We start from the raw sequence: 16,819 nt of genomic DNA, 5'->3' as shown, positions 1-16,819 counted from the left end.
GCAGAAACCTAAAGCCCACCACATCAGGATCAGAGAGCTCAGACAAGCCTTCATCTGCCAGCCTGACCAAATTAGTAATAGTAACAATAATAATAATAATAATTAGTTAAAAATGGTTTTAAAATACCAATAACATGATTTGTATACACTATGCTCATGCACAAGTAGACTTGTGCCTGAAGTACCATATACTTAGTTGTATGGCCAAAGCAGTGGCAAGTTTCTAGCAGTATTTAGCACTTAATATATATATTTAAATTTTTTTAAAGGAAAAATTTGCTTTAAAGGTAAATGATCTATGTAAATGTATACATTTGAATTACACTGTATAATTATATGAAGTATTTTTTAAGCCAGTATTTGTAACTGAAAGAATCTCATTGTTTATTGCTATAAAGAATTTACATGAAAGTATTCCATTCAAATAATTATGATGTTTAAACATTTTAATTAAAAATATTTATAAATATATAATCTCCCTTTCTCTCTTACTTTTGGCTGCTCCAAAAGGTGAAAAAAATCTCACAAAAGTTGAAGTTTAGATGAAAAGTTAAAGAGTATAACCATAAATATATTGAGCTGAGATTTAGTGACATTTATTTTAGGAAAATCACTGGCATTATTTTTTTTTTATGTAACTTTATCTATATAGTACAAGACGATATAAGATATAATCCACAAATAAACAATGATGAAGAAAAAAAAAAGATGGATGATATGAGTAAAAAAAAAAAAAAAAGATTATCTGTGAAATACACATATTTATTTGCTGGACATGGGATTAACTGTAAAAACCCGGTATAATTCGGGATAGTATAACGGGTCTATCGTAACGGAACCCCGATTGACAGGATTGTTTTTTTTATTTTTTATTGTTATAGCTACGGTATAAAAAAAGATGTCACACCCCATAGTTACACCCCATTTTTTCATAAAGAACAAACAAAATCGTATTTAGTGGATTTTTTATTTCCAAAACGAATCAAACCAATAAAAAAATTAAACATAGCTTACACTGTAAAAAAAAAGTTGAGCCAAATTAAAATTTTACTGCAATAAAGACAACAATAAAAAAATTTTTTAAGGCAACAATAAAAAAACAATGAAGCACATTTGTTTATCTAAAGTCATTTTTGCTTATTAGTATGGTTGAACTGGATCATCAAAGACATTGGTTAATAAAATGGGAATAGATATATGTGTGTTGTTTAACATATGTAATTATTGCAGGTTTGCGTCATATTCTGAGTTTGCATTTCACTGTTTTAATTCATTTTGATGAATACTAAATCTTTTTTTGCGAGTGGGATGAATTAATGCATATTCACATTTAGTCTAGAACTACAGTAACAGCATGTTCACACACAACACCTCTGTATTTCTTTTTTGAAAAAGTAACTCAGATATTTTGTTGTAAATTAAAAAGTAATGCGTTACTTTACTAGTTACTTGAAAAAGTAATCTGATTACATAACTGGCATTACTTGTAATGCGTCACCCCCAACACTGCTGATCCAGCTACGTCATCGTGCTACAGACTGCAGTGGGGACCTTTTGGGATAGCCTATTTTTATTATTATTAATTATTTTATTTTTTGTATCAAAATTTTACTGTATGTTGTCATATTTTACATATTGTAGTCTATGTTCAATATTTTTTCTATACAATATGTTGGAATGGCTGCTGTTATGTTCATTGGCTGTAATATGACTGACATTTAATAAAATAAATAAATAAATAAAAAACTTATGGGATAGCCTCTGAAAAGGCTCCTAACGTCCAATTCTGAGCCAATCACCACCAGGCTGAAAGACGAGCGCCACGTAACGTAATTAATATTCATAACACAACCCTTTCTCATAGTAGGATTGGTAATATCCGCGACCAGGAAGTCTAATTTAGAAATGTTTGTCTTTATGTGTGATGGACAGGCAGTGTGATGGAGTCTGAGCGTACATCGGCTTATGGCGTGAGTTTAAACATTTAGCTGTTTTTCTAAATGTAAGTTAGTAAAACAGGGTCGCGAGATCAGCTGTAATACAAGTAGCTATCTCCAAATGTCCCTGATATGACAGACTGTTGCTTTATGTGAACTATTAAGTAACACACTTGTGTGTCTGTGCTGCTGCTGTTGTTTTTGTTTGTCTGTTATTTGTGTAGTAGCAGTAGTAGTATAAGACATGGTAGAAGAATTTACATTGTACTTGTAAACCTTCTTTCAGTCACTCTTAGGTCCCTATTTCTATTTGTATCACCCAAATGTTTTGATAATGGCGCTATTCCCTAGGTCGTATAACTGGTGAAAGGAGCCTTTTACAGAAAATTAGTGAAATAGTGAGTCATTATTGTGCCCTAATACAGTTTTTGAAATGCATGACTTCAAAGTTGCAAAGCAGCTTTCAGCTAATGGCTGTAGTGTGTGGATGCCATGGCTATTACAATCTAACCTGTATGTGTCTTTGTTTTTGTGTCCAGAATAACACAAATGTAGATTTTACACAAAGCACTGACGATGACCCTCTTATTGATGGACCACTGGTTTCCCAAGATGCACTCGAGTCAGTGATCAAGAGAGAGTTTCAGAAATTACCCACTCATTGGGCAGTGAGTGTAATCTCATTTTTACATGTGAGTATAGCAACAGACAGTTTTCACTGCACTTACTTGAAGGAAAGTGACTTCAGCACTTTTAGATATTGAAAAACAAGACAAAATTAGTAAGTATTGGAAGTGTGAAATGTTGCTCCACACAGAAAAAAAAAATCACTTTCAAACATGGCAGGTTTGTTATACTCACCCTCATGTTGTTCCAGACTTTCTGTAATTTTTGTTTCTCTTTTAAAGGAGAATGATCTTTGACCTTAAATTAAGTCTTTGTACATGAACACTAGCACATACACTACACAAGTAGCACATTCATGGTGTGCTTTTGGTGTAATTTCTCTGTTTCTGGTTTGCAGGTGGTTTATGTGGTTTTGTGCATTGTAATCACAGTATTTTGCTGGATATCTGATGAACACACTCCTGAGTGCACTGCAGCATTGCAGGGCATTGACTCCAAGACTGTGATCTTACTAGGAAAAGTTGCGCTATGGGTGATGGTCTTCATATATGATAGATTTGTCCAGCATTACCATAGTGCAGTGAGACGGAGAGGTTATTTGGACTTCTACAGACTGACCCGTGGAATAAAAAACCTTCCCCTGCTCATTCACTCTGCAGGTGAAAAGATGTTTCACACTGTTAATATTCCACTCCTGGTTTTCTTTGCCACTTCATAAAGTAAAGTGAATCTCCATGAAAAACTTGCTAATGCTAATTGAAGTACTTTCTGTCACGTGTCCAAATACCTGTTATGCTTCACAAATGACCACTAGATGGCAGCACAGGAGCTATTATTGTAACTGCAAAGTTACATTGATTATGAAATGTATTAACTGATGCACAATTGCTTTCATTTATTATGTTAAATGACTGAATCCTGGTTTATAGTTTCTTTTTTCTAATTTTATAATATGGTAACATTTACAATATCATTCCATTTTTTTTTTTTTACTAAGAAACTTATAAGAAATTAGTTTTTTTAAGAAATTAGCAAAGTTGCATTAAGTAGATCATTTTAAATTGTTACAAAAAATGCTGCTATTATGCTCTTACTATTAATCAAAGGATAATAAAAAAAGGTATCACACGTCCACAAAAATATTAAAGAGCACAACTGTTTTCAACATTGATAATAATTGTAATATTAAATGTTTCTAGAGCACCAAATCAGTATGTTAGAATGACTTCTGAAAGATCATGTGAGACTGAAGACTGGAATAATGGCTGCAGAAAAATATTCACACATTGATCATTTAGTAAAGAAGCCTAATCAAATTAAATCATAATCGAGTAAATATTTACACTTCTAACCAGTAATTAACAGTAATTGATATCCATTGCTAATATGATGCAGCATTGCTCTTTTTTTTTTTCTCCCTTACACAGGTAATGCACTGATCCTGACTGTAATTGCTCCAACTCCTCTGCTGGATGCAAATGTGAAGAATCTTTCTGTATATCTTCTGTTGGCCATCATCTGTCTGGAGCTGCTGCTGTCAGTTATATGCTTGCTTAGATATGCAGGTACTCTCACAAGATTTTTTCATAGTTCAATCTGAATATTTCTGTGTAGTAAATAACACGGAAGCATACACCAAACCTTCTATTTGTTTTCCAATGTATTCATATGCACACACATGGGGTCCAGAATTATTTTTGCCACACCTGCCAATAGCATTAAGTATATCCCCCTGGCCTTGAAACTATTTTTTTCACAATTTTATTCTAGACATTGATTTTTTTTGTCTTTCTGACAGTGTAATTATGTGGGGTGGGGGTTGTATTTGAAGAAAACATTGGTCATTTTGTAGCTCATATCAACATATGTTTTGGTAAACATACTTGTGAGCAAGCTCAGTCTCTCCAACTATTGAATATTTTTTACCTTGACTAATCCAACCATAATTAGTGAAATAATCCATAACTCTAATTATTCCTCATGCTGGTTAGATCCTGCACCCACATTCCTTTAGAAACACTATGTAATTTCTGCTCCTATCTTACACTAATGTAAATGTGTCCTTTATCTCGGCCACTGTTCCAATTTCACTCAAAACTGCTGCTGTTATTCCTGTTCTTAAAAAACAAACCTAGATCCAGCAGATTTCACTAATTATCGGCAGATCTCCAATTTACCATTTGCTTCCAAAATTTTGGAAAAGGTTGTTGCCTTTCGGCTACAGTCTTTTCTATTTCTTAATGATCAGTTTGACATAGTTCAATCTGGTTTCCTCTTACATCACAGTACTGAAACTGCTTTAGTAAAGGTTGTCAATATCTCTTATTTTCTGGTGACTCGGGTAATATTTCCATTCTCCTATTACTTGACCACTTGATACTGTCTGTCACAAGTTATTGCTCTATTGCCTTTCAGAGATAGGTGTCTCAGGTGCTACATTATTCTGGCTCTCTTCCTATCTTACAGATAGACAATACTACATTGCTATGCACAATTATAAATCCCCCACTGCTTTACTCAGACTTGGTGTTCCCCAGGGCTGTGTTCTTGGGCAATTACTATTTTTTTAATTTACATTATGCATGATCTTGGACATATAATTAATTGTTATGGTTTTCATAATTACTGTTATGTTTTGATATATGTTGGTTGCCATTCATATTCTATCCACCAGACCACAACATTATCTATGTGTGTTAATGAGTTAAAGACGTGGCTTAATTCCAATTTTCTAAGTTTTAATTTGAGCAAAACCAAAAAGTTTATTACTGGCCTCCCAAATCTAACAAAAATTTTTACTAATGTTCCCAGCTTTAACCTAGATTGTACAACCATTTTTCCATCTGCCACTGTCAGAAGTTTGGGCATTACTCTTGATCTTTTGCTAACCCTGGATGTTCACATTAGCAAACTTTCTAAGTTGCATTTCTCCAGCTTTGCCGTATAGCCCAACTTCATTATTATGTCAGCCCAAAAGATGCTGAATCGTTAGTGCGCACTTTTATTACATCGCACCTCGACTACGGTAGTAAAGTAATGCTCATTAGCTGGATTGCCAGAATTGCAAGAATATTAACCCACACTAAACAATCTACTCATATCACCCCCATCTTATTTAACCACCACTGGCTGCCTGTATCATCGCACATTATTTAAAAATTCTTTAAAAAACCTTTAAACCCCTCAATGGTCTTGCTCCTTGCTGTCTCTCTGACTTACATTCTCCTTAAATACTGTCTCGATCACTTCGATCCTCAGGGTGTGACCTTCTTACTGTACATAGATTTGTCTTGAATGGGTGGCAGGCAGGTAATTTTCTGTTTTGGCTCCTAAGCTATGGAACTATTTACCACTGGCACTGAGGACAATAACCTCACTTTCTGAATGAAAATCACAACTTAGTCTATCATGATATGCAACTGCAATCACTTCCGTTTCTGGACTGGGAAAATATCAACTGCTACCACTCACAAAAATACACCCGTTTGGTTGCTAATTGCAAGTAATAGTTGTCACAAATACAGTACATGCACACCTCCCCCAGCATGCATTACAATACCCAAGATTCTGTCCTTACCCCCTTTAGAAACACACCAGGCAGCTGTTGTCCCTCTCATCCTTTTTACTCGCATTTTGTGCTCCATGTGATAAATAATAGTTCTTTGCTCTCCCGTGGTAAGAGGTGGAGAAAAGTGGATATATTTTAGAGAATGTCTAGAGAAAGACCATATGTGGGGGTAAGAAGCTTGTTATGGACACACAGCTCATCTTTGCCAAAGGCAACCTGAATTCACCCCACCCTAATACACCATGGCATTGTCTTTAATGTTGACACACACACACATTCTCGTATCAGTGCCTGGATTCCAGAGATGATTAGTGAAGTGAAGCTTGACCACATGTTATCTATAGAGACACACCCTTACTCGCTCACTTCATTCTCAATGAGCTCTATGAGCAGATATCACCTCATGTCTCATATGTCACTCTGTGAATTATGCATGAGGCCAGGCAAATGTTTTTGATGTGTATTTTTTTTATGTATACACAAGCTTTCAAAAGTTTGGTGTCAGTAAGATTTTTTTTTTTTAATTATTAATACTAACAATACTTTTAGCTGGCAAGGATGCATTAAATTGATCAAATAATAAGAGTGAGTATATATTCAATTAATATACAATGTTATAAAAGATTTTATTTCAAATAAATGCTGCTCTTTTCAACTTTTTATTTATCAAATATTTCTAAAAAATGTGTCACGGTTTCCACAAAAGTTTTAAACGGCACAACTGTTTTCAGCATTGATAATAATAATAACAAGCAGAAGAAGAAATGTTTCTTCAGCACCAAATCAGCATATTGGAATGATTTTGAAGGATCGTGTGACACTGAAGACTGGAGTAATGGCTGCTGAGAATTCAGCTTTGCCTTGGAGAGCATAAGAGACTTCGTTCAAAAACATAAAAAAATCTTACCAACCCCAGACTTTGAATGGTAGTGTATAGGAGTAAATGGTCCACAATCTGGAAATAACAATTTCAGGGTTTGGAAAAAAAATTATGTTAAGGATAATAATAATACAAACATTGTGATGTGAAAATTAATAAGGAATATTTAAAACTCTTGATTCTGCACCTTTTCTGTTTTTGCTTCCATTAAAGCATAAGTTGCTCTTTGGAACAAATTTGAAAAATATGGATAACATGATCAACAGAAGAGTTCATTATTCTTGAGAACTGCTGCAAACACAAGTGACCAAATTCAGAAATTTTTCTGAAAAATGTAACTCAAATAATGCTGTTCGTATAATTTTTAATAAGCTATATTAAATAAAAAAAGAAAAGAAAAATGGCTGTAGATGTTATATGTGGATGTAGCTACATCTACAAATTTAAGAAACTTTCCTGTTCTTTCCCACGTGAGATTATTCTCAATATAATAACCCCAGGTCTCAATCCAATACCCTTTATTTGCCGCACATTTATTGTGCTAACGAGTGATCTCTATCCATTTAACCACCGTTTATCTCCTCCTATCCATATATCCATCTCTCTGTCCCCTTCCTAGAGGAAGGTGCAGTTAGGTCAGAGTCATGCTCCAGGGTCTTTGAAGTGTCCTCTGTGATGTTGTATCTCTGCCTCTCTCTTCATTTGAACATGAATGCAGCGTTCTGTATGGGCCGTATGCCGCCTCTGCACATCAAAGGAAGTTTAGGGCCCTTCAAAGGGGGCGAGGGAGGTGATTGGGACCTGCATTGTGCGCTCGGCCCCCGTCATGTCCAAATGTGCTCAAGGTATTAGTGTGGAATGCATAAATATGATGCTTGGGGGAACTTAAAGTGCACATGATTTTTCAGAGTTTTAGAATCAAATGCCTTCCAGTTGCTTGAGTTCTATGAGCTTGCATATGTCGCACAAAAGTGCAAAATATTTCTATGTAGCATTGTGTTAGAATGCAAATGTCATGAATTATTGACCATCATTGTAATGGTGTTTATTTTTATGGTAGTCTTTTGTGGATGTAAGCACTACTGTTTAGCGAAGATATAAGGAATGTGACACGTATACCAGAAACTGTCAATCTTTCTCTTTAAAAACTCTTTAAAAGCTTTTCTTGATGTGTGGAGACAGAACTGACAAATTACCCTTAATAACCTTTCAGCATTACATAACTAAACTCGCATACACACTGTATTTGTCTCAAATAACTGCTTGAGCTTCATTTACTATTATAGATTGCACTTATATGGCACTTCAGAGCGAGAGAAAAGGGTGTGCATTATCTCTAAAGAGGGATTCCCTGATCTCCTTCCTGCCCAACTCAATGGCCTGTTGGCCTCATTTCCTGCAGGTGATTGAAGAAAGAGCAGTTTTATCTGATTGGTGTGTTTGTGATGGGTTGGCCAGGTGTGGGTCAGGAACAACGCTGAGGTGTTTGTGTATGTGTGTTACTGTTTTTGGTGATTATGGTGTAATTAGAATGTATTCAGACACCCTGAGATATCTTGAGATATTTTACACTTAGTAGATCTTTTGACAGATATGTTTAAAAATGTTTGTCCTTAAGCACAAAGTATCTTATTCATTTTAAGGTGAAGTATGTAATTATTTCAATATTAGAATGCAGAAACGTAGTATCATCTCAAAATCAGTCAGAACTGTCTGACATATTGTTTCTCAAGACATAAGGCATCTATCGTCAACTGCTACCAAACTTGAAGGTCTTTTGAGCAGTTGTGTATGCACTGTGAACCTCAAGTAATATTACATTAATAAAAGAGCTGTACTGGATACACAAGTGGATACAAATTCTATTTTCATTTGCAAGTATGAATTTGTTCTTTTGAATACATGGGATGGAAATTATGCTTTATTCGCAAATTCTTTAGATTCTGATTTTTCTCTAGAAACATTGCTAATGACTCAACACAGTGGCGCCATTTTGAAGGGATACTACCTGTTTTGATTGACCAGTGCAGACTAGGATAGGTATGTGCCTAGAAATAATTTTTATGTGCTTGAATAGAAAATTGTTGCCTGGGGACATTGACAAGATGGCCACTGAGCAACTCGACCTGCCTTAAAGAGACTTTGGCAAAGCTTTGTTTGGTGTTAAAAGCACATCACTAGAAATACTTGAGTTACACTACTGTTCAAAAGTTTAGGGTTGGAACAATTTTTTTTTTTAAAGATCTTTCTTATGCTCGAGGCAGCATTTTATTTGATCAAAACTATAGTTAAAAACTAATATTGTGAAATATTATCACAATTTAACTTTTATATTTTAATAATTTTTCATAATATACAGTTTATTCCTGTGATGGCAAAGCTAAGTTTTCAGTAGCTATTACTCCAGTCTTCAGTGTGATCATTATAATCATGATATTTCAGAAATCATTCTAATATGCTGATTTGGTGCCCAAGATATCTTAATATCAATGTTGAAAACAGTTGTGCTTCTTAACATTTTTATTTTGTTTATTTATTTAAAAAAATAGACAAATGGAAAATTGTAAAGAACCGCATTCATTTAAAACTATTTATTTGTTACCTTTTAAAATCTTTGCTGTCAATTTAGAAAATTTGTAATGCTTTTGAAGGGTAATGTGGTTTCCAGATATCCAAATAATTTTCACTATTTATTTATCCCAATCTGCCATGTTTTGACGTGCATATATTGTGCACTCTGGAGTCTTTAATTCAGATTCTGATTGAATTGGCTTAAACTAGCTGTTCTGTTGCAGTGTGGGGAGTGAAAGTTTGCTGATTGACAGGCACATTAAAGGTGTGAGAGAGGAGGGAAGTGACGTGTGAAATCACACAGTTGCCCTGCGTTCTCACGCTCACAAAACACACACTAGCCACGTGTCTACTAGCACACCTTACAGTGAAGAATATCCATGCTGAGCGTGACTCCTGCTCACGCACACGGAATGTGTCTCTTCACACACCTGTCCCACGTTAAAGCATGTCTTGCGCCATCAGACACACACAGACCACAGCTATCAACATTTTTGTCTGGCACAGTTCTGCATGCCATTTTTCAATGGTAAAATCTTTCACTGTTTATTATATTAAAGGAGGAATTGGAATAAGAACGAGAGTGTAAATGAAAAGATGCACGAGTAAAAAAATGTTTAGTTGCAGGTTGAAATTGAGAAAAAAGCCTAGATTTTCTTGTTAGCCATTTTCCTGTGTATTGACATTATTGTGTAGAAGGAATTATTGTGTTTCTTGTGTTTATCTCCTTGTATTCTGTGTGTTTTAGTACACGTGGTGAAGTTTAATAGCAAGAAGCCACATCCTGATGTGACTGAAGAAGCACGCTCTCATGGCTGCTCCAGCGAAGGACATACAGAGACAGGCTTCAGGTACATTGGTAATAGACCCATATACTGTATATGGGTCATTTATTATACTAATATGATTAAAAGATGAATATGAGACAAAGCTACAGAATGTCACATTTTATTATTGGGTGACTCAACACATAGATGTTTTACCAGCTAAGAAGTTCAGCACTTTTAGAGTTTCATCCCTCTATCTGATGTGAGCATAAGTATTGGAACAGTTGCCTCACAGGTCTTTCTACGTGATCAGCTGTGTCCTGTTGCATTAATTCTTCAGATATTAAAAGCAGGGAATGTGTCGTTTCAGTTATATCCATTACTTCTTTATTCTGAATCTTGCATTTGATGATGACACACACAAACCAGGATGAAGACGAGGGAGCTGACTTTGAGAGAAAAGCAAGCAATTTGGATGCTAAAAGAAAAGAGGAAGTCAGTTAGAGCTCTAGCAAAAACAAAGGGCATGGAGAAATCAAGAGTTTGGAAACCACCAGCGACACCAGCAACCAACAACGACTTGATTGGCTGAAAAAACAACAGTAGTTGACAGACAAATCATAAAAGCTGTGAAAATGATTCCTAAAAGACGTGTCCGTAAAATCGCCAATAACTTCCAGAAAGGTGGGGTGATGCTCTGACAATCTACTGTCCTCAGGAAACTTTGACACAGAATAACAGATGCTACACAGCAAGATGCAAACCTCTGACCAGCACCAAAAATAGAAAGGCAAGATTAGAGTTTGCAAAAAAGCACAAAGGTGAGCCAGAAGAGTTTTGAAACTGTGTTTATGGACCGATGAGACAAAGCTGAACCTTTATCTAAGTGATGGGAAAGAAAAAACGGATGGGCATGCATGGCTGCCTCTGGAACAGGCCCTCTCAACTTTACTGATGACTTAATGTATGATGACAGTAGCAGAATGAATTTGGAAGGGTACAAAACCATCTTGCCTACCAATATTCAAGAAAATGCCACCAGATTCATTGGGAAGTGCTTCATATTGCATCAGGACAATGAACCAAAACACCCTGCCAGTTCAGTCAAGGAATTTATAAGGGCAAAGAAATGAAAAGTCTTAGACTGCCAATCTCCAGATTTAAATCTGATTGAACATGAATTTCACCAGCTGGAGAGGAGAGTAAAGGCAGAAACTCCCCAAAACAAGCAACAATTGGATTTGGCTGCATTAAAGGCTGGGAAAATTATTTCAAAGGATGAGACCAAGAGTCTGGTGATGTCTATGGGTCACAGACTCATTGCTGTGATTGCGCGCAAGGGATCTGCAACTAAATAATAGCTTTTAATCTTTTATATCTGCCTTATGTTCAACTGTCCCAATACTTATGCTCACATCAATGAGTGGGATGAACTCTAAAAGTGCTGTTCTTTTTATTTGGTAAAAAATGTATGTGTTGAAACGGCTAATAATAAAATGTGACATTCTGTAGTTTTGTCTCATATTCATCTTTTAATTATATTTGCAAATGTCTTGACTCCACAGCCAACAGAGCAATTTTGTCTTTACTGTTCCAATACCTATGGAGGGCACTGTATATATATATATATATATAATGTATGTATATATGTATGTATGTCGTGGCCAAAAATATCGGCACCCTTGGTAAATATGATCAAAGAAAGGCTGTGAAAATTTATCTGCATTGTTAATCCTTTTGATCTTTTATTAAAAAAATTCACAAAAATCTAACATTTCATTGGATAATAAGAATTTAAAATGGGGGTAAATATCATTATGAAATAAATGTTTTTCTCAAATACACATTGGCCACAATTAACGGCACCCTTTTATTCAATACTTTTTGAAACCTCTATTTGCCAGTTTAACAGCTCTAAATCTTCTCCTATAATGCCTGATGAGGTTAGAGAACACCTGACAAGAGATCAGAGACTATTCCTTCATCCAGAAACACTCCAGACCCTTCAGATTCCCAGCTCCATGTTGGTGCTTCTTCTCTTCAGTTCACTCCACTCATTTTCTACAGGGTTCAGGTCAGAGGACTGGAATGGCCATAGCAGAAGCTTGGTTTTGTGCCCAGTGACCCATGTTTGTGTTGTTTTTGAGGTTTGTGTTTGGATTATTGTCCGGTTGGAAGATCCAAACATGGTCCATTATAAGATTTCTAACAGAGTCAGTCACTTGTTGATTTTTTATCTGTTGGTATTTGATAGAATCCATGATGCTATGTGTCTAAACAAGATGTCCAGGACCTCCAGCAGAAATATAGGCCCACAACATCAAAAATACAGCAGTATATTTCATTGTACACATTGGGGTACTTTTTATCCCTGTGTTCACCAAACCCATCTTGAGTGTTTGCTGTTAAAAATGGCTGTAATATCAGTGTTTCTTTTTTTTATTTATTTTTTTCATCCGACCATAGAAGCCAGTCCCATTTCAGTTCCAGTTGTGTCTGATAACTGAATATGCTGGAGTTTGTTTTTGGATGAGCTAGGAGAATTTTTCTTGAAACCCTCCCAAACAACGGGGTGATGTAGGTGCTGTTTGACGACTGTTTTTTTTATTTTTAAAGGTTTTCTGACCCCGAGACTCAACTATATTCTGCAATTCTCCAGCTGTGGTCCTTGGAGAGTCTTTAGCCACTCAAACTCACTTTCTCACCTTGCATTAGGACGATATAGACACACGTCGTCTTCCAGGCAGTTTCATAACATTTTCTGTTGATTGGAAACTCTTAATTATTGCCCTGATGGTGGAAATGGGAATTTTCACAACTCTAGCTCTTTTCTTAAAGCCACTTCACTAATTTGTGAAGCTCAATTATCTTTTGCTGCACATCAGAAATATATTCTTTGGTTTTCTCATTGATTAAGGGAATTTGGGCTTTGTTTCTGTGAAACAGGAAGCCATGGCTGGATAATTTCATATTTATAATCACCCTGGAGTGTTCAAAATTGTGAATATGAATGGGAATATACTTCAGAGATATTCTACTCATAAGAGTTTCTAAGGGTGCCAATAATTGTGTCCAACGTGTATTTGAGAAAAACACATTTCATAATGATATTTCCTCCCATTTTAAGTTCTTATTATCCAATGAAAGGTTAGATTTTTGTTGTTTTTTTTTTTTTTTTTCAAATTAAAGATCAAAAGGATTAACCAATGCAGATTAATTTTTACAGCCCCCTTTGATCATATTTACCAAGAGTGCCAATATTTTTGGCCGTGTGTGTGTGTGTGTATATATATATATATATATTAGTTTCCATTTTTGCCCAATAGCACACATACAAATTACATTGAATATTGTCTGATAAATTTGACTTTTTAATTATATCTGTCCAATAAATGAAATGGATTGATAGATATTCATAATATTTGTTTAACAGTACACGTTCTTGAACCATTGGAATATTAAAGGGGTCATGAACCGCCTTTTGTTTTTTATTTTGTACAGTTTTTTGTACAGTCCACTTATAATGTTATCAAGATTTTTTACATCAAATAACATAATTTAGAAGTAATAGGATATTTTCTGTCCTGTTTTTGACCCCACTCAGAACGCTCCATTTTAATAGGTATGGCGTATTGTAGACTCTGAAGTAAACGCCCACTGCTATGATTGGTTAATAGTTGTGCATGTTTGACTGCCTACATCTTTTACAGACAGACGCTGCAGTGATTTAGGTTAAAAACGCATAAATACTCGCATCCAACGATCTGTTTAATAGACAAAGCAATTGTGTGTTGTGACATTACTGTCTATCTAATATAGCTGGCAAAGCATCGTCTTTTAGTTTCAATCTTTCTGAAAATCCCATGTTGAATTGTGCCTTGTTTGTAAATGAATCCACGGTAAAATGAAGTAAACAAAGGACCAAGTTCTTCCTGACGTGGTCTGGATCTTCATTAAAAATAAAGTTCATCCACTATTTCCTAACTGTTAGATCAGAAAGGAAGTGTGTAATGCAAAGACTTGGCACTGAACAGCGTCATGTTGACTTCAGAGCATCTTTATCGTTTAGTTCCTGTGTAGACCTGTGTTCACCTCTCGTTATTTACACTACGTGGGCAAATTGGTGGGCGGAGCTAAACAGGCAGCGATGTAGAAGCAGGCGTTGATCTTCTGTGGAGGCAGTGTTTAGCCATACTATTACTTCGTAAAGTTGTACATTCCACAAATTGTCGTTTTGGCAGACTGGCTTCAATATAAGCTGTTTTTAGACTAACGACTAACGAGTTCTGAAACTTACAGGATGTTTTTATAGTACAATGACCTCTTATATGTCAAAAGATCAAGAGAATTTTGGTTGCTCAGTTCATGTCATGACCTCTTTAAAATGTATATGGCACTTTTCAAAAGTTTGGGGTCCGTAGGTTTTTTTCTTTTCTTTTTTTTTTTTTATACTTTGGCAATGATGTTTTAAATTGATCAAAAGTGACAGTGAAGACTTTATTACAAAAATAGTCACAAATAATTGATTTTCTTTTGATGTGCATTTCTTGATACCAAATCAGCAGAGAAGAATTTATGATTGATCATGTGACACTGAAGATGAATGAATAATGTTTTAAATAAAATAAAAAAATAAAAATTATATTTACGCAGAGCCTGTCATTTTTTTGTCTCACAGGCATTGTTTTTGTTTTTTGTTGTTGTATTTATTTAAGTTAACTTTAAGATTTTTTTTTTATTTTTTGTGTCATAGGCATGTATAATTTCTTCATTCCAGTGGTTCATAATAGGCCTACATTAGTTAAACAGTTGGAATAAGATCATTTTCTATATTTGCTGCTGTTTTTAAAATAAGTTTTTCACTGTTTTTTTTTGTTTGTTTTTCTCTCATACTGACAAATATATGGTTATCTGTATTGGCCAAAAGAGGCCGTACTGGTGCATCCCTAAATACAACATATTTTCTGTGTGACTAGTGTTTTCATAGGTGCACACACACACACTCACATTTCAATCCCAGGTGCTGTGGATGGGTTGGACAGGTGTACATGTGTTCTGTGGTTTATTTCACAGGGACGGCTCCAGTCTGGAGGATGTGGTGGAAAAGCAGGCGGACCTGATTGATTATCTGAAACAGCACAACAGCGTTCTGAGCAGGAGGATCCTCGCACTGACCGCTCAGCAGATCAGAGGCTGACACATGCAAACAGAGAGAGTGACTCAGGTCTGTTTGTGTGCATGATGGGGTTTGAAGCCTTGCATGCGAGTATGTGTGAGCGTGTCTATCTTGACTGGCATCGGCAGCCATGGCTCACTGATCAGAATGCTTTTGGTGAGAAACGAACCCTGGTAACCTCTCTAACGACACTCTTATGTTTCCATGGCGACAAGTCTGAGTAGACAATAGCTGCAATTAGGAAGTCAAAAACCTCTGCTGCAGAAATGTTCAGTAAAGATGCTATTGATTTGGGTTAAAAGATTATGAGTTGGGAATAGCGAGATCTAATCAAACTAAAAGCTTTATAATGTAACTTGTGGTTTTCCTTGTTCATGTCTGTGAGAGCATGAATAAGTTGGGTATAGCGATAGTTAATTAGTACTTAATTTGGTTTCTTTAGTGCATCATTTTGTATTTTGGCTTAGTGGATGAGTGCTATTTTTGTCTGTAAGAAATGTGTTGGACGGACGTTTATTGTGGTGTTGGAGCTGTTCTCAAATCGTGACCTTTTTAGTCCTGATACTAAAGATGTTGTGAACTACTGTCATTTGTTGTAAAATGATGTGAATAAAATGATTGAAACTTCTTTTTGAAATAAAATTTCCACAGATTTTATTGAATTAGGTTGGTGGAGTTTTTAATGTGCTCATCATAATGTGTTCGATAGTTAAACAAAGTTTCAAGATGAAAAAGAGAAGATAATAGATTTGAAATGTTGTTTAAAACACACATCAGGTTCTTAGAAATATACTTTCTGTATATTTGTTACGTATTGTTATGGAAAAACGTATATACCATGTTCAACAAAAGTTCAAATGATGTGTGTGGTGTTACTAAGTAAAAAAAGTAATTAAAATGTTCTTTAAATACAGGGAAGTATACACGCAATTTAATACATAAAATAGTTTCAGGTTTGCTATTTTAACTTTTTAGACATTTCATGATTGTGAAAGGATTTACAGTGTAACATCAAGATATTTTGTTACAAATGTTATAATTATTTTAATTATAAATAATTTCGAAGTGTTGCTCTTAATGATGTTTTACAGTTAATAAAAGGAAAATTGTATTTTAAGACACATGATTACAGTTATGAGGGTCTTCAGAGGTCCTCACTATGATATCACATTCCTTTTTTTCGTTAAATTTTGGCTATAAGTGTTTAACATTGTTACTGAATATATAAATCTGTTTTTAAGAGAAGTAGTCAACAGAAAATTAAAATACATATGCAAAAGGGGCTGAAAAATA

The 16,819-nt window shown here is 35.1% G+C and overlaps 1 protein-coding gene across 1 annotated transcript; it reads left to right on the top strand.

Moving 5' to 3' along the window:
- The first annotated feature begins 1,881 nt into the window (after positions 1-1,881).
- Positions 1,882-16,186, top strand: LOC306873601 (transmembrane protein 192). The gene is made up of 6 exons (XM_079423018.1): positions 1,882-1,970; positions 2,477-2,629; positions 2,962-3,223; positions 3,992-4,129; positions 10,332-10,434; positions 15,424-16,186. Exons 1-6 carry the CDS (start codon positions 1,941-1,943, stop codon positions 15,545-15,547), a joined length of 810 nt encoding a protein of 269 aa, XP_079279144.1. The 5' UTR covers positions 1,882-1,940; the 3' UTR covers positions 15,548-16,186.
- The last annotated feature ends 633 nt before the right edge of the window (positions 16,187-16,819 follow it).

Source organism: Barbus barbus (genome assembly GCF_936440315.1).
Source record: "Barbus barbus genome assembly, chromosome: 8".
Taxonomy (NCBI): Eukaryota; Metazoa; Chordata; class Actinopteri; order Cypriniformes; family Cyprinidae; genus Barbus; species Barbus barbus.
The sequence above is the reverse complement of the archived record's forward strand: the minus strand, read 5'-3'. Positions and strand labels throughout refer to the sequence as shown.

Bases quoted from the DNA above. Each gene is read 5' to 3' on its own strand.
- LOC306873601 (XM_079423018.1), top strand. From the start codon at position 1,941: ATGGAGTCTGAGCGTACATCGGCTTATGGC. The intron at 1,971-2,476 runs GTGAGTTTAAAC...TTTTGTGTCCAG, and splicing joins AGCGTACATCGGCTTATGGC to AATAACACAAATGTAGATTT. The intron at 3,224-3,991 runs GTGAAAAGATGT...TCCCTTACACAG, and splicing joins CCTGCTCATTCACTCTGCAG to GTAATGCACTGATCCTGACT.